Genomic DNA, 24163 nt, shown 5'->3' with positions numbered 1-24163 from the left:
GGTCGGTGGCGTAACGTGTTTTCCTTGCTGTGCACGAGTGTTTTTTTTTTAAACACTGCCAACCGGTGGCAACATCTGTTTGGCTCCTCAACACCAGACGTGGGTCAGTGCTGCGGGCCCCGTCTCAGCGAGGAGGTGGCTGTGATGCGTTTCTTTATTATGTTGAAGTATATTCCCTCTATCTCCCACTTTGCTGAGAGGTTTTGGGTTTTTTCTTTAAAAAATTGTAAGTGGATGCTGAATTTTGTGAAATGCCTTTTCTGCAGCTGTGACAGCGTGTGGTTTTTATTCTGCATTTTGTTTACATGGTGTATCACGTTAAGTGATTTGTGGCTATTGAACAAACCCTGCATTCCAGGAATAAACCCACTTGGTCACGGTGTATGATCTTTGTAATGTGTTGCTGAGTTTGGTTTGCTGATATTTTGTTGGGGATTTTGCATTCATGTTCATCAGGGCTCTTGGCCTGTGATTTTTTGTTTTGTCACCATTCCATTTCTTTTTTTTTTAAGTGACCGGGAAACGTTTTTTTTTTTATTGTTTTTCAAGTACAGTTGTCTCCATTCCCCCCACCCCCTCCCCCCATCTCACCCACCCCCATCAGACCCATTACATTTTTTATTTGGCACCTAGACTGAGGCCTAGAGTGGTGGGCGACGACCCTCCAGCCACACAGAGGCAGACAGGACCGGACTTCCGTCTGTCTGTCACGCGCCCCGTTTGCCAGTTTGTCACACCGCCGTGCCAGGGAGTTTTGAGGGAGGGGGTGGAACGAGCATCATCCACGGGGCCGTCAAAGACTCTGCTTCCGCTCTCGCCTGTGAGCCTCGGCTCCCGCGGGCCTTTCTCTGCCTCTCGGCCACCCAAGGCCGCCCTGCCTTGTCTGCTTTCCTCCGTCAGAACCACTGCCCTCTTCTGTGTTCCCGTGACCTGCAGCACGTGAGGCGATACGTGCGGTGACAAGCGGGGGCTTGAGACCCACACGGCCGAGGATCCGAGTCCCACACCCCCACGGCCTCGCCGTGTGACTGGCAAGTAGATTAACCTGCAGAGTTCTGTTTTCAGATCTGTAATTAGGAAGAATAGTAACAGTTTCTACTTGTTATACAGTTGATGTGAGGATTGTCAGACACTCCCGGGTACGTAGTAGATACCCAAGTATCACGTGCTGCTGTTGGCGGTGGCTCGATTACTGTTAATAAATCCCCGACGGCTGATGGCTGGCCTTCTGCAGCTGCGGTTCTTCTTGTGCCCGGCTGCTTATTGCTGAATCCAAGGTTACCCAGTTCTGTAAGGGGCAATCCCAGCTTATAGGCTTCTTACCTTCGCACACTTGTTAGAACAGTTTTGCGGATACACGTTGCTTACAGTCATTGTACCCTGGAGTATGCCGCTCTCTGCTGTCTGGAGTTCGCGCATTTGTGTGGGGGATGTTCTGTGGAAATGCACTGTCATCCCCGTGGTCCGCTAAGCGAAGCAGCAGCATGTTTTCTCTCTGTACTTCACAGCTACAGCCAGCTTTGGGGCTCGGGGCTCGTGTAGCTCCCAGTGTCTATGAATTTCATAAACAGATGAGAAACCACAGTTCAGCGTGCACCCGCAGACTGCACGCAGCGGCATGCACACCCTCATTTGACACCCTCCTCCTAGCCCGGCTCGGGCTTTGAAAGGAGCAGCCTCTGAGCCTCCTGACCGTCCTCCTAGTTATTGACTGGTGGCGATTGTCTGTCCTTGGTATCAGACTGGGGTGATTAGGCAGTTTGGATCTTCCCTGTAAATGGAAAACCAGGGAAACACAATGTATTATACAAAGAACAAAGGTCCTGGAAACTAACTTTCAAAAAGGAAAGACCTAGGTCTGTGTTTGGAGCGTAAAAGCCGGTGGAATAAATCATCATTTTCTCTGATTCTACGGGGAAACTAAGTGAGGAAAATTTATTTGATGTTTTAAAGGGCATGACTTCCGGTTTATGAGATCGCTTATTTTAAAATCTAAACATTTCAAGTGTCTCATGGTACTCTAGGTAAAAGGAAGCTATCGTGAATCTTGTGTAGCTATTAAAATTATAATTTAGATCTGTATTTCTGAGAAAATACTCAGTTTTAAGTGAAAAAAGGGGGAAAGGCTGATTTATACCCATCAGGAAATGTGCTCATATGTTAAACAGGAATTACTGTAGGTTAATGAAATTTCAGATAATAGCATTTTTCTTTTACCATCTGCACCCTTTCTGTGCTGTCTGGATTTAGGAATAACCCTGTGTTACTTTACATTCAAAGAAATTATTCAGTTGTTTTCTTTTTGGAGGAAAAAAGGTAGAACTTAATATTTAAACATGGTAAGGTCAATCTTCCTCCATCCTGCCCTGGAAAATTATCCCAGGCACCTAGGAGAAAAAGAAACAGAAATGTAAACTTTATATTTGAAGAAATTAGATGTCCGAAACCCCAAACCAGAAAATAAGTAGAAAGGGGTTTTGAAAGATTGAATTAGGAGTATGGGAGGAAGTGGACAGAAATCACTTGCAGCTGCAGATCTTCGGAAAAGGAAAAATCAACTAGCAAATCACATTTTCCAAGGTGAGAGATGTTTCAAACCCTGGGCTTCAAACCCAGAACCCCTCGTCTGAAGTAGTGGCAATGAGTACACGCACTGGTGGGAGGAGCTACACGGGATCCAGTTTGAGACCAAGAAGCAGAGGTGGCGGGACTGGGTGAGGACGTGTGCAAGCGACATTTGTAGGGAGCAGCTGACCTGCGGTGGCAGGAAGGAGAAGGACTCCACGTTGGCACCAGCCCACAGCTGCCTGTCGCTTGAGGTTGGGGAGAGAGAGAAGCTAAAGAGCATCCTCGTCCCTGCGCGCACGCACACGTATACAGGAAGAGCAAGAGCGCTCCTCTTCCCCTGGATGTGGCGCGTCTCTTCTCCCGAACGAATCTTCAAGTAATTGGCCCAGGAAAAACTGCCGTCAAAAGAGAGTAGTCAAAAAATAGACCCATTCAGGATCTAGTCAAACATGATTATAAGAAAAAATGATGAAGAAACATGAAAAAAAAACCCCAAAAGATGATAAATAACCCTCACTAGAAAAATACTGGCACAGAACAAATGAAAATTATGACCAAACATTTCACCAAATAAAACACACGGCCCACCTCTATAAAGAACCCGGAGCACAGATCAGAAATATTGGAGGTCAGGGAAGAGATGGCAAGCTGATGGGAAAGGAGACCCGAGTTCTGGAACAAATGCAAACTGTCAAGGAAATGATGCTGAAGTTAAAAGTGAAACAAGACATGTTTAGAAAATAGGAATGAAGTCAGCCAAATGAAGTAGAAATAGTTAAAAAGGGTTAGAGAGTGAACACTAGATATAAACAAAAGATAGAAAAATTTGTTAAAGAAGGATACAAATAATAGAAAAAACAAAAACTTGAAAGGTAATACAATCAAGAAAAGTTGCCAGAAATCAGAGACCTTGAATCTACAGTTTGAAAGGACACACTGTACTCAGGGAAAATTAACATAGAACCTTGTACTGTATCCCAGTAAAGCTACTGGACTTCAAATGTAAAGCATTTTTTGAAAGGCAGGCTAAAAGATGAATGAACTTAAAAAAGAACAAATTTTGGCTGCTTCGTATCGTCAGCACGGAAGAACACTATCAAATCCTTCAGATGAGTACCTTTGACCCAGGATTTTATAGTCAATGACATTTTAAAAAAATTTTATCGTCACCTGAGAACATTTTTTTTTTCATTGCTTTTAGAGAAAGAGAAAGGGAGAGAGAAACATCAAAGCAAGAGAGAAGCATTGGCCGACTGCCTCCCGTACACTCCCGGACCAGGGACCTTACCTGCCCAGACCTGAGAATGAACCTGACCCTGGTTATGTGCCCTGACCAGAAATCAAACTCCAACAAACTGAGCCACACTGGCCAGGGCAGCCAATTAATTTTTTTTTAAAAAAAGGCAAGTTTTTAAATGTAATAATTTGATAGAATATTTCTCCATGAGCCCTTCTTGAAGAATCTAGTCAAAGACAAACTTCAGTCCACCCAGACAACTGCAAAAACCGACAGCAAAGAACTGGTTATGAGCATTGGATCTACTTCACTGTAGGTTAAAACAAACTGGGAGATTATGCAGCAGAACAGAGTGGAGCGGAATGTGACCTGACAGCAAAGTTGTCTAACTAATCAAACTGGAGAGGAGAAGGGGAAAGGAGATGGGAGGCAGGTAAGAATGCCCTGCCCTCAGCTTTAATAGCAGGTGTTCAACAGGTATCATTCAAAGCTAACAGATAAACTTAGTTGTAGGTATATTTAAGTGTACAAAGTTAAACAGGAAGAGATAATATAACAGACTAAAACAGGATGGTGGAGGGATGGTACAAGAGAAGGAAATCTTTTTTTTTAAATACTTTTTTTTAAAGATTTGTATTTATCTTTAGAGGGGAAGGGAAGGAGAGAGGGAGAGAAACATCAGTGTATGGTTGCCTCTCATGTGTCCCCCACTGGAAACTAGCCTGCAACCCAGGCATGTGCCCTGACTGGGAATCGAACCAATGACCCTTTGCTTCACAGGCCAGTGCTCAATCCACTGAGCTATACCAGCCAGGGCCTAGAAGGAAATATCTTAATTTCATCATTTCTCATAGAGGATTAAGTAAATACTATCAAAAGAAACAAAGGTTTACAGATAAAATGACTACTAGGTAAAAATATAAACTGTATTAAATATCAAAATATACATAAAAAGCAAAACAAACTCCACAAAGGGTAACAAAAGTAATTGATAGAACTAAGGCCAGTATCTGTCATATCAATTCGTATAAGTGGGAATTGGAGGTCAGAAAATGGCTCCCGCCAGCTTGGTCATCGGAAGGTCGGGCCATGCCTTCCATGGACACTGTTCCCTGAAGAGGAGCAAAAGCACTGGGGTCCACAGGAACACCGTGTCATTTCTGGGTGTTCACTCTAAACTGATTTTTTTTTTAAGATTTTATTTATTTATCTTTAGACTGGAAAGGAAGGAGAGAAAGAGAGAAACATCAATGTGTGGTTGCCTCTCGTGCGCCCCCTGCCGGGAACTGGCCTGCAACCCAGACAAGTGCCCTGACTGGGAATCGAACTGCGATCGTGTGGTCCGCAGGCCCGCGCTCAGTCCACTGAGCTACACCAGCCAGGGCTAAACTGATTTTTTTTTCAACTCAGCCTACTAACTACAATGAAGGTACTTACTGTCTCCTCTAGGTGATTAGCTTCCTTCCTTTGAAGGATTTAAAGGTCTGAAACTAATAAATGACTTGAACCAAAAAGGGAAAAGGCTGAATTATTATTAATTTTGAGCTGTTACTGGGGACCCAGAAAATACGACATCTTGTTTTTTGCAAGCTCCTGGAACATAAATAGTCCCTTAGGCTGAAGCAGCGAAACAGTCAGTCCCTCACCGTGTGTGTCTAATGCTGTTGCTTTGCCCACAGGACCAAAGCCTTGTGTTACTTGGCGCCTGTTTTCACGGGACTGGAAGTGCACACACACAGCCGACAGCGATGCTCACAGGGCGGGGCGGGGGGGGGGTGCGTCTAGTTTCAGCCACGTCTCACAGTCTCTGATACCAGCTTCCCAAATCGTGAACTCGATTATTCAAGGTTGCACACTTACTGCACCAAAAACAGACCTAGTGGAGCACTTTTTTTTTTTAGCCTCACCTGAGGACATGCTTGTTGGCTTGAGAGAGATAGGGAGAGGGAAACATCCATCAGTTGCCTCTCACACACTCCCACCAGGAACTGGACCTGCAACCTCGGCATGTGCCCTGAGCGGGAATTGAACCCGGCACCTCGTGGTTTACCGGACAATGCTCCAACCAACAGAGCCACGACAGGCCAGGCCAGGCCAGGCCAGGGCACTTACTGAGTGTAGGACTGACTGGGGGGACCAGATTGAAATCCATGCGTTGCAGCAGGAATGTCCATCCTGCCACCAAAAAATTGGAGGCCATGCTGCCTTCCCCAGGGTCTCCTCCTGGTCCAGCCTGGCGGCCATCCATGGTCTCTGTTTACATGGATGCTGCTTTTATCAGCAGTCGGCTATCAAGTTCCTGTTCTCCCTCCTGCTTCCCTTGGATTCTTCATTCTGCCTTCATCCAGACTCCTGCTCTTGGTATACGTCTGGGCAGTGAGAGATGCTTTCTTGGGGTTCCCAGTAAGGAAAATAGGGACAAATTAAAGGACAAAAGTCTCATGTCAGGCAGGCAGAGCCACCTTACTTGAAAACCTTTTGGGCTTGAACTTGAACGTGTCAACCTCCCTTCCTGCTAAGCCAAGTGCTGTTGCTCAGAGAGTAGAGCTGGGAGCACAGCTTGGCCTTGGGTGGGTGCTGGGTCTAGGTAGCATGCTAACCCAGGGTCCTCCTTCAAGATTCCTGCCCTAGATGTGAGCCCGCCAGGCTGAAGAGACCCCTGTGCAAAGGCTNGAACCCGGCACCTCGTGGTTTATGGGACAGTGCTCCAACCAACAGAGCCACGACAGGCCAGGCCAGGCCAGGGCACTTACTAACTGAGTGTAGGACTGACCGGGGGGACCAGATTGTAATCCATGCCTTGCAGCAGGAATGTCCATCCTGCCACCAAAAAATTGGAGGCCATGCTGCCTTCCCCAGGGTCTCCTCCTGGTCCAGCCTGGCGGCCGTCCATGGTCTCTGCTTACGTGGATGCTGCTTTTATCAGCAGTCGGCTATCGAGTTCCTGTTCTCCCTCCTGCTTCCCTTGGATTCTTCATTCTGCCTTCATCCAGACTCCTGCTCTTGGTATACGTCTGGGCAGTGAGAGATGCTTTCTTGGGGTTCCCAGTAAGGAAAATAGGGACAAATTAAAGGACAAAAGTCTCATGTCAGGCAGGCAGAGCCACCTTACTTGAAAACCTTTTGGGCTTGAACTTGAACGTGTCAACCTCCCTTCCCGCTAAGCCAAGTGCTAATGCTCAGAGAGTAGAGCTGGGAGCATAGCTTGGCCTTGGGTGGGTGCTGGGTCTAGGTAGCATGCTAACCGGGGGTCCTCCTTCAAGATTCCTGCCCTAGATGTGAGCCCGCCAGGCTGAAGAGACCCCTGTGCAAAGGCTGTGGTGTCCATACCAGGGTAGAAAATGAGGGAGGGCTGGAAAACAGGTGGAAGAGAGGCCCTGCCTGTCTGAAGGGAATAGCGGTGGGAGGGACACAGCAGGATTCTCCTGAGACACCACAAAAGTGCTTTAAAAACCCGTCAGGCCCCAAGAGTGAGGAGTCGTCCAGTAGTATCAGTTAAGCGAGAACTCTCAGGTCCTTCCCTCTGCGCCCTGCCTGGGAGGCAGCGGAGGAGGGTGAGGGAGGAGGTGAGGGAGAGAGAAGCCGCCCCCACCCCTCTCCCCAAAGGCAGGCTGCTGGGGAGAGAGGTCTTTTCTTCCAGTGAAAACTGAAGTGCTGATAAGATGCCTTTTTAAAGGAAACTTTTTTTGACATGTTAATGCAATTAATGCACAAATTATTAGTGTACAACTTGACGAATTGTTGTCAATGTGACCAGCACACAGATCAAGCAATGGAACATTCAGGAACCCTCTAAGGCCTCCTGGAATTTTCTCTCAGTCACCCCATCACCACAGAAAATATACTGTAGGTTCATGTTGGCAGATGTGAGCTTTATTGTGAGATGGACTGATCACTTCTAATTACCGAATTGAGGCTGTACTTGTCACTGGAAGAGTGTACTGGGTCAGAGGGCATCCTCCCTGACTTAATGTCCACTGGCACCTCAGAAGGTCGACCACCATGCTGGGAAATAGTCTTCGCAGATGCCAGTAGTTAGGTAAGGTCATACTGGGTTAGGGCGGGCCCTGCGTCCGGTGGCTGGTGTCCTCCTGCCCTGCAGGGCCCTTCTTGGGGACGTCTCCAGCGTGCAGGGCATCTGTGGGCGTCCCCCAGTCTTTCCACTGCTGGTTTACTGAGGACTGGAGGGAAGATTAACATAATAATCACGACCAGCCACTTGCAGAAGCGGTCTGCTTTATATGATTTCCTTTTAGGTTTACTTCTCATCACTGCCATGTATGTTGGATACCTTCTCCATTTCTAATTACTATTTATCAGGGAAATTTTCCATCGCTATTGAATCAGCATGATAAAATTTGAGTTTCATTTTACTTGATATGTAAAGATATTTTAAGTATAGAGAGATGTACATTCAAAATCTATTAATGTACATGGTACTGTTGCTTTTATTTGTTATTGGTCTTACACATTTTTTGACAAAACTGCCTAGTCACAGATTAATATTTTTATATGAAAATTGTGCATTTCACCCTGGCTGGTGTAGCTCAGTGGATTGAGCTCAGGCCTGCGAAACACACGATCGCGGTTCAATTCCCAGTCAGGGCACATGCCTGGGTTGCAGGCCAGTTCCCAGCCAGGGGGCGCACAAGAGGCAACCACACATTGATATTTCTCTCCTTCTTGCCTTCTCTTCCCCTCTAAAAAAGTAAATAAATAATAAAAATTAAAAAAAAAGAAAATTGTGCATTTCATTGAACTAGAACACTTCGCATTTTGTGGTGCATCATGCTGTGTATCGGATTCAGTGATGTGCACTCAAAACCAATGTTGCTTTTTCATTTATGTTACGATTTAAATGGCCAATAATTTTTCAAAGGTGGCACATTCTGTGGTATCTAAACAAGGCATGGTTGAAAATGGCGAGCCAAATGCTCAAAGTAACAACAGACAGGAATCTAATCACACAGAACTTTGTTTGAGTATTTGGTTAATTGAGGATATACTCGACTGTAATAGCATTAGAAACTGCATCATTTCTTTGGAGACCTTTGAGAATAAGGAAGCATATCCATTCATTGGAAAGATTTCACAGTGAAATGAGGAAAAGAACAGAAGGATGTGTAATATAAACCAACCAGGAAACCCAGCCAGTCTTCATTCTTCTCTAACAATTTAGATTGTTTATCCTTTTTTCTTAGCTGTTTCCTTTAGGAAGATGTATTATCAAAACACGAAGCAGTGTTGGAGATGTCAGTTATTTAGTAACGGGTTCATTCAGTCTTTACCAACACTGTGCTTTTCTGGGTTCAGATTTTATTAGAGTGAGCAGAACCCGGCAGCTCAGTTCGGTGGGGGAAACAGAATACGATTTGCCTGTGGTGCAGAGAGGCCTGGGACCCCCGGGACCCCTGGGACACCTGGGCGTGGCCCCTCATCCAGATGGAGGCTGGGGCCGGGGCTGAGGCTGAGGTGGAGCCTAGACACCCTTGAGTATTGAAAGATGAGGAGTTGGGAGAGAAATGGAAGAGAGCAGGAGTGTGCCCGGCAGGGCTGCTATGGCCACAGCGCAGCAGAGAGGGACTCAGGCTTCCGAGGTGTTCTGAGCGGTGGGGGCAGTTGGAGCCTTGGCTGCCGTCTCTGGGGCCATGCGGAGCCATGCGGAGCCACGCGGAGCCCCCCGAAGGCCTTGACACGCGCTGCGTCTGCGGGCCCTCCGTTTGACTCCCTCTGACACTTGGCATGCTGGTGCTCCGTTTGACTCCCTCTGACACTTGGCATGCTGGTGCTCCGTTTGACTCCGTCTGACACTTGGCATGCTGGTGCTCCGGCGCTTCCGATGGATGGTTTAGTGCGTCCCCCGACCCGGTGCCCGGCCTGTGTGTGGAGTCCAGGCAGTCACAACGCAGAAGGGGGACAGGGCCGACCTCGGACAGAGAATGCTAACGTGTAATGGGTGTGGAATGAGCAAAAAGATATTTTAAGATATTTTGCGTTCGGTATTTTTGAACGTCCTATAGAGAAATATGTCATTCACTATGTATTTTCAGGCCCTTGTGAAAGTTGGGGGCACGAACTCCTTTTTAGGGCCTGAGTGGACGTATTTTTCATTCGTCATTATCACTGAAGTAAGGAGGAAATGATATCAGCCAATGTGCGGAGCAGTTATTCACATTGAATACACCATTCATTTAGACAAAAAGATCATTTCTCAATTCACGTCGGAATATTCTAATTCAGGGCCTAAATCGGTTGTGTCATGATCTCTATGGAAACAAAGCTCTCCACTGTGTCGTCGTCGCTGCGTGAGCGACTCGCCTCTTCTGCGGACACACAAGGAAGATGCAGATGCGGCTTTTTCCATTTTTCCCCTCAAAACTCTTACAGTAGAAGAAGAGACTGTAATTGGTGACATGTTTATGTGTTTTATAAAATTTAAAATATCCATTCGAATTTCCTTGTGAGTGTGTGCCGTTTAAATGGACTGAAGGGGAAATTAGGAATCGGGCGGCGAGGGGAGAAGGAGCGAGGAGGACAGTGGATGCAGGGAGTGTCTGGCCCGCTCTGGGAGAAGGCCAGGGAAGGTGGTTAGAAGCCCAGCCTCAGGGTGGGTCCTGGTGCCATCTCGTGGGTGGACCTGGAAAGGACCACGCAGTCTAACACCAGCCTCTGGGAGGATGGCCTGCAGAACCCCCGAGGTGTCCTCAGCACACCGGTGTGCTGGCCACACCCTGGTCTGGGGATCAGATTTGATTGTGTCCTGTCCATCAGCAAGGCCTCGTCACTCTGCCTCCAAAGCACACCCACAGCCACCTCCTCATCTCCATGGAAACTGCTAGGCTAGGCTGCCACCCTCTCTGGCTTGGACTTCCCTGGAAGCTTCCTTCCTGGTCTCCTTGCCTCTCTTCTCTCGCTCTTGCTGTCCCTCCTCTACAAGTAGCCAAAGGGATCTTTTTAAGAAATAGATCATATCACTTCCCTGTGTAAAACTCTTCAGTGGTGCTTCCTGAAAATGGAATGAAACTCAGGTTTCTTGTCCTGGCTTAGAACGCTCTGCACCTCACGGCCCCTGCCTCCCCGCAGCCTCAGCTCCTGCCCTCTTCGTGTTCCCTCCCGTGCTCCCCTGTTCCCACGTGGGTCCTGTGCACCAGTGCGTCATCCGTTCCCTCCGCCTGGCGCTCCTTCCTCTGTTCCCTCCTGGCCAGTTCCTCCTCCGCATCCGGACCTCGCCTTCCCCATGGCTGCTTTAGGCGGCCTTCCTTGACTCTGATTCTTGACTCTCCATCAGGCCTCCTCTGTTAAGGAGGGACGTCATCCGTCTTGTTCTCTGATGAATGCTCACTGCCTCGGAAGCCATTCGACACAATGTGGCTGCTCAGCAAAGAGCAGGTGGAGGGTGGAGGGAGGCTGCTTTCCGTGTTCTTGGGCTTATTTCGGCGAGGTACTGGTTGGGGTCAGTGATGTTAGGTCTTTCCCAGCGGAGCATGAGAAGGCCGTAGGGGTTAAATTCCCGGGAATTGTGTCCGTCCCCACCATTGCCCCTTACCAGCGGTTTAGTCACAGGACTGGAAGCAAAGTGTTTAGCACATACATAGTGGGCACTTTCTTTCTCTGTTAAAACTGTTCCTCGCTGTCATTGTTTGTGTTTTCCCTACTGCTGCCCTCACCGAAGTCAGGCCCTGGTTCTCTGGGCTCCCGAACCCGGCTCTGTGCTTGGCTCGTGACATGGTTAATGGATGGCCTACACGTGGCTGACTTAATTTGGGCTCTTCCGACCTAAGAACTGGGGTCCCCTGATTCTTGTCCAGGCTGCGTCCCTTTGATCAAGCGACCACTCTTTGCCCGGAGAGGGAGGGGAGGAAGGAGGGAGAGAGAAGGTGGCCCCTGGCGGCAGGGAGGGTGCAGCTCAGGACAGAGTCTGATCCCAGTGTTTACTCCAGTCCCTGGGTTCCTACGAAATCAATGCACATTGACCCCGGAATAACTCTAGTTTCTAATACCGGGGATGTAGGAGAAAGGGAGAGATTCCTAATGCTTAGGCTTTTCAAAGATTCCTAATTCCCTCCTTGCATTCTGATCCGTATGAAATACACTCTGAATATGAAAACGCTCGGAGAACTGGAGTTCTGTCTTACACACACACGTTCCTGTGGAAGCTGGTGTGGGTGTAATTTTTAGGTAAAGCGATTCAAAAAGATTAGCTCTTGTGTCAACAGTCATTCAGAAATATTTTTTGAGCGCCTGCTGGGTGCCAGGCACTGCTTCGGGTGTTGGAAACACAGCAGTGAATAAAGCAGATAAGTTTCTGTCTTCGCAGAACTTACGTTCTCCCACTAGATAATAAAGTAGATAAATAATGAAATAAGTAATGTGGCAAATGGTGACTGAGAGCCACGGAGATAAAAACGAAGCAGGCAAAGGGCAGGGAGGGTCTGAGGAGCAGAAGCTTAGACAGGTTGGGTTTATAGATCCGTCTCCCCTCCCACCCATTCGACGACTGAGATTCACAGCCCAGTAACTTTGCCTTATAGAGTCACATCCTAGCGATTGTTAGGTCAGTTAGGCCAAAAAAAAAAAAGAAATCTGATATGTTTCATCAAAGCTTCTAATAGTTTAGTTCATGTTTCTGTCAGCCATATTTATAAAAGTTACTTTAAAATATTAAAGTATACACAGATATCCTACCTAATGTCACAGTCTTTTTATAACAACAAATTTAAATAAATACATAAATGTTTAAAAATCCAAAAGACTAAACTCAACAACTTGCATAATTACCAGTACCAGCCCATGAGCATACCGTTTGTCTCAGTAATACCTAAAAATATCCTTTGCTTTTGAAGCTAAAAGATGAAATCAGTGCTACATTATTAACATTAATTAAAAATGAATTTTCTCTTCTAAATATTAGCGTAAGAAGTAAATATTGTTAAGAGAGCTGTGGCCTGAGCATCAGGTCAGTTCGAGACTGATTTTTATACTGAGGATGAACACGAGAATGCCGGTAGTTCCCATGCCCTGTCCAGAGCTGCTGGGAAGCTGTTTATTCTTTGAGGGCCCAGTGCTGACGTCAACTCCCTGAGTGATGTCATCAGACTTCCTGGTGGTGGTTATTTTGGGGGGTGGGGGGGTGGTAAGTAGTTGTCGGACTTTCCTGGGCCCCCGCTTTGCAGAGGTCCCGGGAGCCGGATGTGCCCCGCAGACAGGAAGTAAGGTTAACGTGCAGTCTCACTGAGTAAATAAAGTGTTCCGTGGCGAGAGAGAGTTGCCAGGACAGTGAGGTTTAAAAACGATACTGCTAAAATTGTACTGAGGCGAAATTCATGATCCTTAAAAAAAAATTAACGTGTGGCTTCTTTTATTTCTCACAAGGGATGCAGTGGTGAGTTATTTTCGTAAGTTGAGATATAGAGTTACTCTGTCCTTTGTAGACAAAAGTTGCTTCGCCCTTTTCGCTGTGCAGAGCCGCTCCCCCTGGAGGGAGGTGGCTTCGGCCTGGAGCCAGCCTCACTGTGTCTTGTCCTTTGGCTCCTGACCAGTGCTGTGCACGCACATATCGGTGTGTCTGTGTTTCTTACAAATCAGAACAGCCATCCACATTTGACAGTGTTGGTAACTAATGCCTGTACCTTTATTTTTCTTTTCCCGGTTTCCTTAATTGTGTACTGTGGACTTTCTCAAATGTAGACTTGAAAGCTTATTTACTTAATTCTTGTTTCATGACAAAAAGATTTAAGACTGAATTTTGCCTCTGAGTAAAACTTAGCAGTGCCATGGAAGTCTTATTACATGATATTTTCATCTCTATCATTTTCCAACTAATCTGTAGGTCTAGTTCGCACTTCCCTCTGTGGTCCAGCAAGTACATGAGGTAGTATTTAAAATTTTTCTAGGGGTGGGGGTATTTGTTCTTGATTTTGTTTAAATGTATGTTTTAAATTTCTGCTTTGATTGTATTGTATTATGGTTAAAGCATAAAAACTGTACACATTTTAAGGACATGTTTTCAAAGAATAATAGGTTTTCAGGTTTTCTTTGTGATCTCATATATGACTTGTTTTTACACTGTTCACAAGTATTTTCTTCTCTCCCTTTAGAGTTTATTTTTTATCTATTTGATTTTTTTATTATTAAAGACTGTATTTATTTATTTATTTATACAGAGAGGGGTAGGGAGGGAGAAGGAGAAGGAGAGAGACATCAGTTGGTTGCCTCTTGTGCATGTCCTGACTAGGGGGCCAAACCTGCCACCCAGGCGTGCGCCCTGACTGGGAATCGAACCAGCGGCCTTTCGCTTTGCAGGATGACGTCCGACCCACTCAGCCACGCTGGTCAGGGCTATTCGATTCTTCATAGCAGATTTTGCGGGTCTTCTGTGTCTGAGGCCCGGACCCCGGTGCGTACAGAGGACCCCGGGCCACGGACACACTTCTGTGTCTCACACGGCAGCAGCCTCCCTGCTGCTGCTGGGTTTCCCTGCTCGCTCGTGGGGCCGTCCCCTGCACTGAAAGAAGTTAACAGACTGATTCTCTTTCTCTTGCTTTTCCCTGAGTAGTGCCACTGTATTCTCCAGACACTAGGCCTGTATCGTTCCTCGTTCTTCCATTCATTCAGTGCTTTAAAATGTGCTCATTACAAACCAGAACCCCTCACCCCTGAGAGGGGCGCCTCTCCGTGCCCCTGCTGCCCTTCTCTGCGCACTGTGGGGCGTGAGTGTGCGGATCCATCTCCCTCGGAAGGCTTTTCTCTTGGACAGCACCTCAGACGCGCTGGCTCCGGCGTCGGCTGCGCCCCTCAGTGTGAGGCCGCCCGTCACTCGCAGCTCAGGGGGCCGGGCGGTGCCGTTCTCCTCACTCTCCCGGCTCACAGCAGAGTCCTCCCCCTTGGGGTGAGGTCTGGGAGGGTACTGACCCTCCCTGCCGTGCCTCCTGAGAGGCGGAACTCCTACAGAGTGAATCAGACACTGGGCCAGCGTGCCATAGTTAGCAGACATCAGCTTCTAGCCGTTAAAAATATGCACAGGCGTCCCCATCGCGGAGCAGGTTGGTTCCATGCGTTTACTGTGGATGGGCCACTGCCTGAGGGGAGAGGCTGGCTGCGGGCAGCTGCTGGGCTGCTGGGCAGTTCTGCTGCCACTGTGTTGTGGGTGTGGAGTCATCCCGTCACCCACAGGCCCCCCCGGGGGGGGGGNGTTCTTCCATTCATTCAGTGCTTTAAAATGTGCTCATTACAAACCAGAACCCCTCACCCCTGAGAGGGGCGCCTCTCCGTGCCCCTGCTGCCCTTCTCTGCGCACTGTGGGGCGTGAGTGTGCGGATCCATCTCCCTCGGAAGGCTTTTCTCTTGGACAGCACCTCAGACGCGCTGGCTCCGGCGTCGGCTGCGCCCCTCAGTGTGAGGCCGCCCGTCACTGTCACTCGCAGCTCAGGGGGCCGGGCGGTGCCGTTCTCCTCACTCTCCCGGCTCACAGCAGAGTCCTCCCCCTCGGGGTGAGGTCTGGGAGAGTACTGACCCTCCCTGCCGTGCCTCCTGAGAGACGGAACTCCTACAGAGTGAATCAGACACTGGGCCAGCGTGCCATAGTTAGCAGACATCAGCTTCTAGCCGTTAAAAATATGCACAGGCGTCCCCATCCCGGAGCAGGTTGGTTCCATGCGTTTACTGTGGATGGGCCACTGCCTGAGGGGAGAGGCTGGCTGCGGGCAGCTGCTGGGCTGCTGGGCAGTTCTGCTGCCGCTGTGTGTGGGTGTGGAGTCATCCCGTCACCCACAGGCCCCCCCAGGGGGGGTGCAGACGCCGTCAACCCATGCAGCGTTTCTGGGAAATCTCAAAAAAGGTGTCTCCCTCTGCGTAGGGACCCAGTGCCAGGGCTCATCGCTGGGGGCCGGGTCTGAGAGCGCCCCTGTTTCTCAGCGCGTTCTCTGGCTGGAGGCCCCACGGCTGTGCCTGCTGGGTGCCGTTATTTGTGCACCAGCTCATGGTCTGTCACAGCAGGGAGAGACACAGGCGGGCAGGCACCAGTGTCGGCCGGTGTCCGATCACCGGGCTCGTCCTTTTGTGGTCTCACTTGACTGTGGGCTGAGGGAGGCTGGGCAGCTCACCTACAGTCCCACGTACAGTCCACGCGGGCAGGACGCGTGAGCCCGGGACCCCATTGGCTTCATCCCCTCCTCACTCGCCACCTGTGCTGGGCTACGAGCAGATTCCCAGGGCCCCTCAGTCTGATCACCGCTTCTTCTGTGTCATTCTTCTCTGGGGTAGAAACTTCGCCTTCGCCTGCGGCTCTGACTAGAGAGAACATTTCAAACAGGCTTACTATTCTTCTATTTAAACAGCTCTTGTTCCTACAGGCGGCAGCTGAAGTGCAATTTGGCCCCATGAGATTTCATCCAGATCAACTCCAGGTAATGATACACCATGCGGTGATTTTCTCACGTCCATTCTCTTTAAGGAGGAGGGAGGTAGGGGGCAGCCGTCCATTTCGGGCAGCGTGTGGGTGCTACAGTCACATAAGAGAGCGTACTTTTCTTAAAACTGTACACTGAGGGATTTACAGGTGAAGACATGCCTGCAACCCACTTTTGTCCCCGTCCGGGGACAGGGTTTGGGTCAGCTCTGTGGCCCCTCCCATAGACCCTGGGCCCCAGGAGTCAGCCCGGGTCGGAAGGCGATGGAGCAGTGCCCCCTGAACCAGGCTGGGGCGCCTGGCTGCGTGAGGGAGAAGCCGCAGCCCCGGCCTCAGCGATGCGGGCCAGGCCCCGGCCCGGTGAGCGCAGGTGCTGCCGCCTCTGGTCCCCGGTGCTGCTCCTGTGTCACCTCAGCCACGGGGCTGCGAGTGCCACATTTTGGTCTGCTTTAAATCTCTTCCTGTAAAACTTAAAGTGGTTTTGTTCAGCTTGGAGGGATTCCATAAAATCTTGAGTCAAAACATCTAAATACAGTATATAATATATTAATATTCTAGGTGTTTGAAATATTAGCATTTGTCGTCGGGCGACTTGCCTGGTTAACTCACTGTTAACTGGAATAAGTATGCGTGTGGTTTAATTGACTTAGTTTCAGGATCAAGTGCTCCACCAAGCCTTTGATGAGTTCCGCCAGTGGGTTTATTAGCGAAAGAAGCAAGTGTGTGACCCATGCACTTGGGCTTGACCGAGAGCAGCTAGAACAGCACTGATTTCTAGGAGCTGAGCTGTAATGTCTGAGAGTTACATGTAGAAGAAGGAGTTACATCAACAGACTAAGTTTACATCTGTGGACTTGACTTGGGAGTTTTCTGTGGCTTGTTAAGAGGTGGTATTCCGACATCTCTCTCTCTCTCTCTCTCTCTGTCTCTCTGTCTCTCTGTGTTTCTGCTTTTTTGATTCAGGTACTTTTAGTGTTCACCAAAGAGGACAACCAGTGTAACGGATTCTGTAAGGCGTGTGAAAAAGCAGGGTTTAAGTGCACGGTCACCAGGGAGGCTCACACCGTCATGGCCTGTTTCCTGGCCAAACACCACGACGTCATCATCATCGACCACAGAAACCCCCGGCAGCTGGATGCAGAGGCGCTGTGCAGGTGAGCCCGAGACGCAGCCCCGGGGGTCCCGCCGGCCTGTGTGGCGGGCAGTAAGGCAGCCCAGCAGGACATTGTGTTAAATGCAGTGTCCTTTACCTTGCCTTCCATGCATGTAAAATAAGCAAGGCATTGTTAGATTAGCACATCATTATTTCTCGGTCTGATCTTTATCTCTTGTTTTGTTTCACTTTGCTTTGCTTAAAACGGTAGGAAAGTATGAATGAGGACCGTTAGGTGTTAAGGTGAAACCCAGTATGTAGTTAACCTCCGCCTGCATATTACTGCAACAAGCTATTCTGATTTCCCAGATGTTTGAACATTGTCCTCTGGTGTGAGGTAAATGTGCCCCATTTATAATACTTGTAGAATATCAGCATTAAGAGAGAATTCTGGGTAGCATAGATAAATCTAAGAAAAGTAACTTTTAAAAAATTTTATTTGCTGCTGATGGAAGCAAGGCAAAGCGAGACATTCATTTTTACTGAATGTTGGGGAGAAACAAATCATAATTTCAATATAAAATTTTATACATTCATTTTAAGGACATTTAAACACTTGGCTTTTAGGAGATAGAAGGAATTTGAAATAAGTATAACAGGGGTTGAAAACGGAGATAACAGGACAAAGACGTGCCCTTGGAAGGCTGTTGGCATTCCCTGCATCCTTCTGTTGGGGATGTTCAGACCTCTTTATACCCCTTGTCAGAGGCCTTGTCCTGCTGTCTCTCCAAATCTGCCCTCCGAGGAGCCCTGCCTTGCACATCTTCTCAGCTCTGGGCACGGCATTTTCTATCAGAGGCACAGAGGTGAGGAAGATGCGGTTCTTGCCTCTGAGGAGCGCGAAGGCTGTAGTTGGCAGGACAGGGGAGCGATGTGGGTGCGGGCTCCCGCGTGCCCCGGAGGACGTGCCTACCGAGGGCTGCAGGTGCCCGTGTCAGGGAGGGCTCCACGCAGGGTATCTGGGTGGCGTCCTGAAGGATGGGCGGGAGTTTGAAAGGAGCAAAGGTGGAGAAAAGGTCCTGGATAAAGGGAGCAGTGCCTGCAGGGACAGGCAGGGTGTCTGGGGCTGCTCTGCTCCTGGTTCTTCCTTGGAGAGACCCACTTTCCTGCACAGTGTAGGGTGAGTTCAGAGCGGCTGCACTCCGCAGTGGAGCAGTGTCTTTCCTTCTCCTGCCCCTCTGTGTCACACTTATCTCTGCCCCCTCTGATCTCTCGGCTGCTCGGCTGCTCGGCCAGCTCCCATTCCCCAGGCTTCCTGGGGCGGTCGAGTTTACTGTCTGGTGAGCCTCTACTCCGTGGGGTAATGTCTGTGGTGCAGTGTCTCCTGCTTTCTCAGCCAGCCCTCCATTCTTAGCCTTTTCTGTCAGGTGTTGATTCTCCTCTTTTACACTGATGAGAGCATCTTGCGTTTCCCAGTTTAGATTTTCCGTTGTTACTGTTTCTGCCTACACTCTGCCCAGGAGCGCATCTCTGTGCTGCTTAGCACACAGTGAGGGGCCGGCCCTTGCGTTCTCCACCCCACGGTGCTCTGGCCGTCGCTGTGGTCAACGCACATGAAGTAGCACTGCCTTTGGTGGGACAAGGCTGGTGACCCGTCCCATGTGAGCCCAAGGGAGGGAAGGTGCTCCACGGGACAACCAGGCCGACAAGGAGCGGCGCACGTGGAAGGCGCGTGCTCTCGGGCGGCGGTTACCGTCGTGCTCCAGGATCGCTGGGTCCTGTGTCCAGGGGTTAGGAGCTTGTCGCCAAGTGACAGCGACCATGTAGCCAAGAAGGAGGGTCCAGAGTGTGAAGGGACCTTTCACTCCTGCCTCTCCCCCAACTTCCATTGTTCTACCAAAATTATGTTTTTATTTTTTTAATTGTTTTAAATTTATTTTAAAATTTGTTTTTTTAATAGGTCTATTAGATCCTCAAAAGTCTCAGAAAACACAGTTATTATTGGCGTAGTACGCAGGTAAGCTTTCATTTCTTTTCTATTTTGACTTTGAAATTTGTGTGTCGGCGAAATGCCGGCTCTTCACAGAGACCGAAGAGCAGCTATGGGCTGTGACTGTGCGGCTCTTGCTAGTTTGGCCTTTTCTTTCTTACGCTTTCTGTTCTTTGGCTTGGGCAGTCTCCTTAAGGGTGGGAGTTTCTGCCCTTGGCCTTGGGTTTGTGATTTTGGACTGCCTTCCACTTTAGAAATGAGCACAGCACTAGAGAATCCCACTCCTGAACAGGCCTTCGAACTCCACGTATCTGTCTGTCTGTCTATGGAGATCTGAATCACACATACACAGAGAATGTCTTATATTTCACCCTTGCACTGGAAGTAAGGAAAGGATAAAATATGTGAGGAGAAGGGCAATGTTCAGATAAATGTTTCCAGCTCACATATTGTTATAGATAGAAGAAATATTTCTGTGTTCTTTACATTGTTTTCCTGACCTTGTTGCGGAGCGGAGAAGGGAGTTTTTAATTATTAATTTTTATTAAAATGACACTGGCTCCTGACATGTAAGTTTCGGGTGTGCGGCATTATACGTCGACGTCTGCGTGCACCACACCTCCCTGGTCGCCGAGGTCTTGTTTCTTCCCATCACCAAGCTGGTGACCCTGTTTGCTTGTTTCACCCTCCCTCGGGGGGGGGGGGTCTAAAAAATAAACAGGCAGTAGAATAAGATAGGAAATGATTTAGTTTAAATTAAAGTGTTTATATATCAAATAGTTTAATTTAGTTTAAAGTGTCTACATATGGTTACTCCTGTATTTTGACTGTGGATGTAACCTCTATATTTCAAGCACTAACCGTACACAACCAGAAAGCTATGTCTGAAACTAAAACATAAAACTATTTCTGATTCCATACTTTTGATTTGTATCTTCCTCTCACTCATCCAAAAGTTCTCATTATAGGACAGTCATAGTGTTGCGTAAGTTAGTGGATGAGGGGTGAGAGGTCATTGCTGACCATGGTCCCCGACCGTCTGCTGTGTTCCTCTGCAGGGCGGAGAGAGAAGAGCCGTCCGTGCTGCCCCTCATCGCCGCTGGCTTTACAAGGGTAGGTGCCCCGTCCCGTGCAGGCCGCACTCAGCACGAGGATATGCTCGTTCTCAGTTCAGAGCCAGTGAAGGTTTTGAATTAACTTGAAGAAAGAAAATGTACTGCCCTTGTGCTGAGTTACCTTTTGATTTAACTTTCTGAGTTAGTGATCTAATAACCTACAGCACCTCACTGTCTCAGTTGCTCAAAACTGTGCCTGCGAAAGTCCCCTTTCACGCGAGGCTCCTGAGCAGTTACCCCAGAGGGCGTGTCGTTACAACGTCTGTTTGTGTATGTGCAACCTTGACGTCAGTTCAGGGATTCTGGGAATAAGGTCACGCAAACACGGCTCCCTTCTCTCCACCCCAGCTTGGTTGGTTTCTCCTGGGCTGGAAGGCTGAAGGTGTTGGTCAGCTGGTTGCCAGTGAGCCTTGGGACCCATGGTGGAGAGAACCTGCGTGAGGCTGACCCTTGGGGAGATGTGTAGCCCAAGTTTATATCGATGAGACAGTCAAGAAACCTCAAACCATGAATTTAGTGTAAAGCATTCCGGATGGTAGTCCTCCCAGGTGCCTGCTGGAGCCAGTACAGGTCCTCCCCAGGGGAAGACCCCTCATCTTTGGCCTCAGAGATTCCCCACAAATCATTGTTGGAGGGCAGCAGGCAGCACCTGGTCACGACTGACCGGTGCACAGGGGACGGGACTGCGAGTGAGAACCAGTGAGGAGGCAGCAGAAACACACCCTCGTGCTCTCGGGCACTACACTCATCAGGTGTGAATTTAAAGCGGTTGAACTAATTCCGTGTAAAGAAATAAAATACTAAGCTTGGAAATATCTGCAAGGAATAGCAAGCCATGAAAAGCGGCAAAGCCAGTTTTAAACAGAACATAATGGAATTTTGAGAAATGAACACATAATAAAAGAAAATCTTACAACTTAAACAGGTCAGAAAAAATTATCCAGCATGTAGCTCAGAGGTAGAACAATAGAAAATAAGTTGGAGAGAGGCGAAGCCATGCGGAGCTAGAGAGCACAGGGTCAGCGTGTGCTAACAGGGATTCCAGAAGGACAGGAGAGAGAAGGAGCAGAGGCAATCAGTGCATGAAGAGCGTTTCCCAGAACTGACGAGGAACTAGTCCACAGACTCAGAAATTCCAGCCAGTTAGTGACACACACACAACTGAAATTCTCTTCCCTGAAAGCCCTGCGAGGGAAGCATTTTTAAGCCTATTTTTTTTAAAGCAAATTTGGTGCCCATCAGTTTTCAGCTTTCATTTCCCATTCGTTGTGAAAGGGGTGTTTCCGACTCCAGTTACCAAACCGAGGCGTCTGTTGAAAGGCATCCTTTTGGCTGACAGACACAACTCAGAGGTGCGTGTGTGCTCTCTGTCTGCAGAGGTACGTGGAGAACCCGAGCCTCATGGCCTGCTACAACGAGCTGCTGCAGCTGGAGTTCGGAGAGGTGCGCTCGCAGCTGAAACTCAGGTAACTCTGCCGCTGTGAGGGGAGGACTTGGCTGGGGCAGACCCTACCTCTGGGGGGGTGCTGGGGGGGCATTAACTGACCTCCTGCCGAGATGGGATGGGCTGACGGGCAGCTCCTCTCCTCACACAGATTTTTGGGGTTCGACCTGGGTGCTACACATGTTAGCCACCGGAGACTCGGGTTGAAAGGGGGACTCCAAAGTCATAGTGAATGAAAAGCAGGATGTGAAAATACGTACCCTGAATTCTCTGTTTGGGTTTTTTAAAAAAATACTTGTAATCTACACACACACAGCCAACTTTCTACAACAGTCACTTTGTCATTGATGAAGTTCTTTTAAAAAGTGAAGTGGGTGGAAACCTACCCCCTTGTTAAGCTCTCAAGAAAAGCAGAAAAATCAGTGAGACTATATGACGTTGATGGAAAAAAGTCAGCTGCTCCCTGCTAACCCCCCAGGGAGAATTGGGCTGCGCCCTCTTTCCAGTGGAGGAGGACTCTCCGGCTGGAGGTGGTGGGTAAGGCTGACTGTCCTCCGACCGAGGTTCAGAAACTGAGCCCCAGGGAGGCTAACTGGGTGCGGCCGCCTTTGCTTCCTGACTGCCTGAGTTCTGTGAGCTGGGCAGCATCGCCTGCCCCAAGGCCCTGGACTAAACAGCGCACGTCTCCTTCATACTCCCCGAACTCCGGTCACACTCCGGGTCCTCTTCCGGTTGCTTCCTGAGTCCCTGGGGGACACGCCTCCTCATCTTCCTCTTCGGTTCCCAAACTGTGTCGGTTCCCTACACCTAGTCTCGACCCCCTGTGCGTTCTCCACGCCGCAGGAGCACTTCGCTCCACTGTGTTTCTGCGGGGCCCTCCCTCTGCCTGCAGGATGAACTTCAAACTCTAAATTATGCCCGCTGTTCACCCTCTGTCCTTGCCTGTCAACGTGCTGTGCTCTGCTCTCTGTGCGCCGGCCAGCAGCCAGAGGGAGAGTCCATCGTGAGGCAGCTGGGAAAGCCTGAAGGGAGCGGGGACTGGGGGGTAGAGGTTGGGAGCAAGAGGGTCCAGACTCGTTCTCTGGGACATTCAAATGCACTAAACTGTAGCAAGCGGCTTTGTGTTGCCGCTGGACCAGTGACGTCTAGAAATAGGTGAGTGTGTGGAAGACCTCAGTGTGTGAGTGATGTGCCAGTGTAAGTCAACACAGAAAAGGGCAGACTTTGCAGTGAGTAGGATTGTGATTACTGGGTGACGGTTTGGAAGGAAAATTAAAGTTACGGCCCAGTCTCATGCCCACTCCCCAAATAAACTCTAGTGAGTTAAACTCAGTCTGACATAAACGCCAGATTCTGTGAAAGAACAGAATCAGATTAGACAACATAAAAATGTTCAGTTTGTCTACAGTTCTAAAGATAAAACACCTTAAATAATGTTAAAAGTTTAGACAACTAGGGAACCCAAACTGGGAAAAATTTATTCCCACGTGGATGTTTCTCTCCTGCCCTGCACCGCACCCCCCCCCCCCACCGTATTTTCAAACACCAAGGACATGGGAGAATGCCCACGAAATAAGGCTAAGTGAGCAAAGCAGAGGGTAGAGCTGGTCACCCCGATGACCCCAACTGTGGAAAAGCGTTTGTTCAAAATAATGGCTTCTGATGACTGGATGCCTCTTTTCTGCCGGGCTCTGTGCGTGCGGGCTCTTGGCTCTGCTTTCCCCATGTGATCCCCTTGCAAAGGACGCTTCAGGTGGCAGGAAGGCAGACAGGGAGTTTCAGTCTCATGCCCAGGGTCCCACAGCCAGGACTGGGCTGTGACTCGAACCCTGGAGTGTGTTCCACACCTGCCCCCTGGTCCTCAGATGAGAAGAAAGGCCACCAAGGTGTGCCTGGTCCTGACCCGTGTAGCGGTGTTGGGGGAGGAGATGATCTCTTGTTTATGCCTTTTAATATTTCCTCCCCTCTTTTTTTGGATTAGAATCTGTTACCTTTATCAGCAAACAAAAAACACACTTAAACAAGTTAATGTTATACCCCAGGATTGTACTAGACTGTAGTGCTTACATTAATCTGTCCTTTTTTTTTTCTCTCTCCTACCCATAAAGGGCTTGTAACTCAGTATTCACTGCATTAGAGAAAAGTCAAGAAGCCATTGAAATTATAAGTGAAGACCACATCATACAGGTTTGTTACTTTGGATGCTCTGTCCGTCTGGACTTCTGTGTTTGTTCTCATTTTTAGGATTGGACCCTTCCAGTATGATTTTTTTTTTCTTTTTGAATTTCAAGAGACCAGTTTTCTCCCTAG

At 48.8% G+C, this 24163-nt stretch overlaps 1 protein-coding gene across 3 annotated transcripts in view; it reads left to right on the top strand.

Annotated features, from left to right (window-relative positions):
• Positions 1-24163, top strand: part of PDE8A (phosphodiesterase 8A) — an 80209-nt gene that overhangs the window by 30069 nt on the left and 25977 nt on the right. For all 3 annotated transcript variants that reach the window (XM_037053541.1, XM_037053540.1, XM_037053542.1), the window contains exons 2-7: positions 16156-16209; positions 17175-17365; positions 19265-19321; positions 20353-20407; positions 21787-21875; positions 23962-24040. In XM_037053541.1, coding sequence (XP_036909436.1) covers positions 16156-16209; positions 17175-17365; positions 19265-19321; positions 20353-20407; positions 21787-21875; positions 23962-24040 — 525 coding nt within the window. The remainder of the gene's footprint in view (positions 1-16155; positions 16210-17174; positions 17366-19264; positions 19322-20352; positions 20408-21786; positions 21876-23961; positions 24041-24163) is intronic.

The sequence above is a fragment of the Sturnira hondurensis genome, unplaced genomic scaffold (genome assembly GCF_014824575.4).
Source record: "Sturnira hondurensis isolate 20B ecotype Veracruz unplaced genomic scaffold, ASM1482457v3 Scaffold0007865, whole genome shotgun sequence".
In the NCBI taxonomy this organism is placed as follows: Eukaryota; Metazoa; Chordata; class Mammalia; order Chiroptera; family Phyllostomidae; genus Sturnira; species Sturnira hondurensis.
This window is presented reverse-complemented; position numbering and strand designations above follow the sequence as displayed.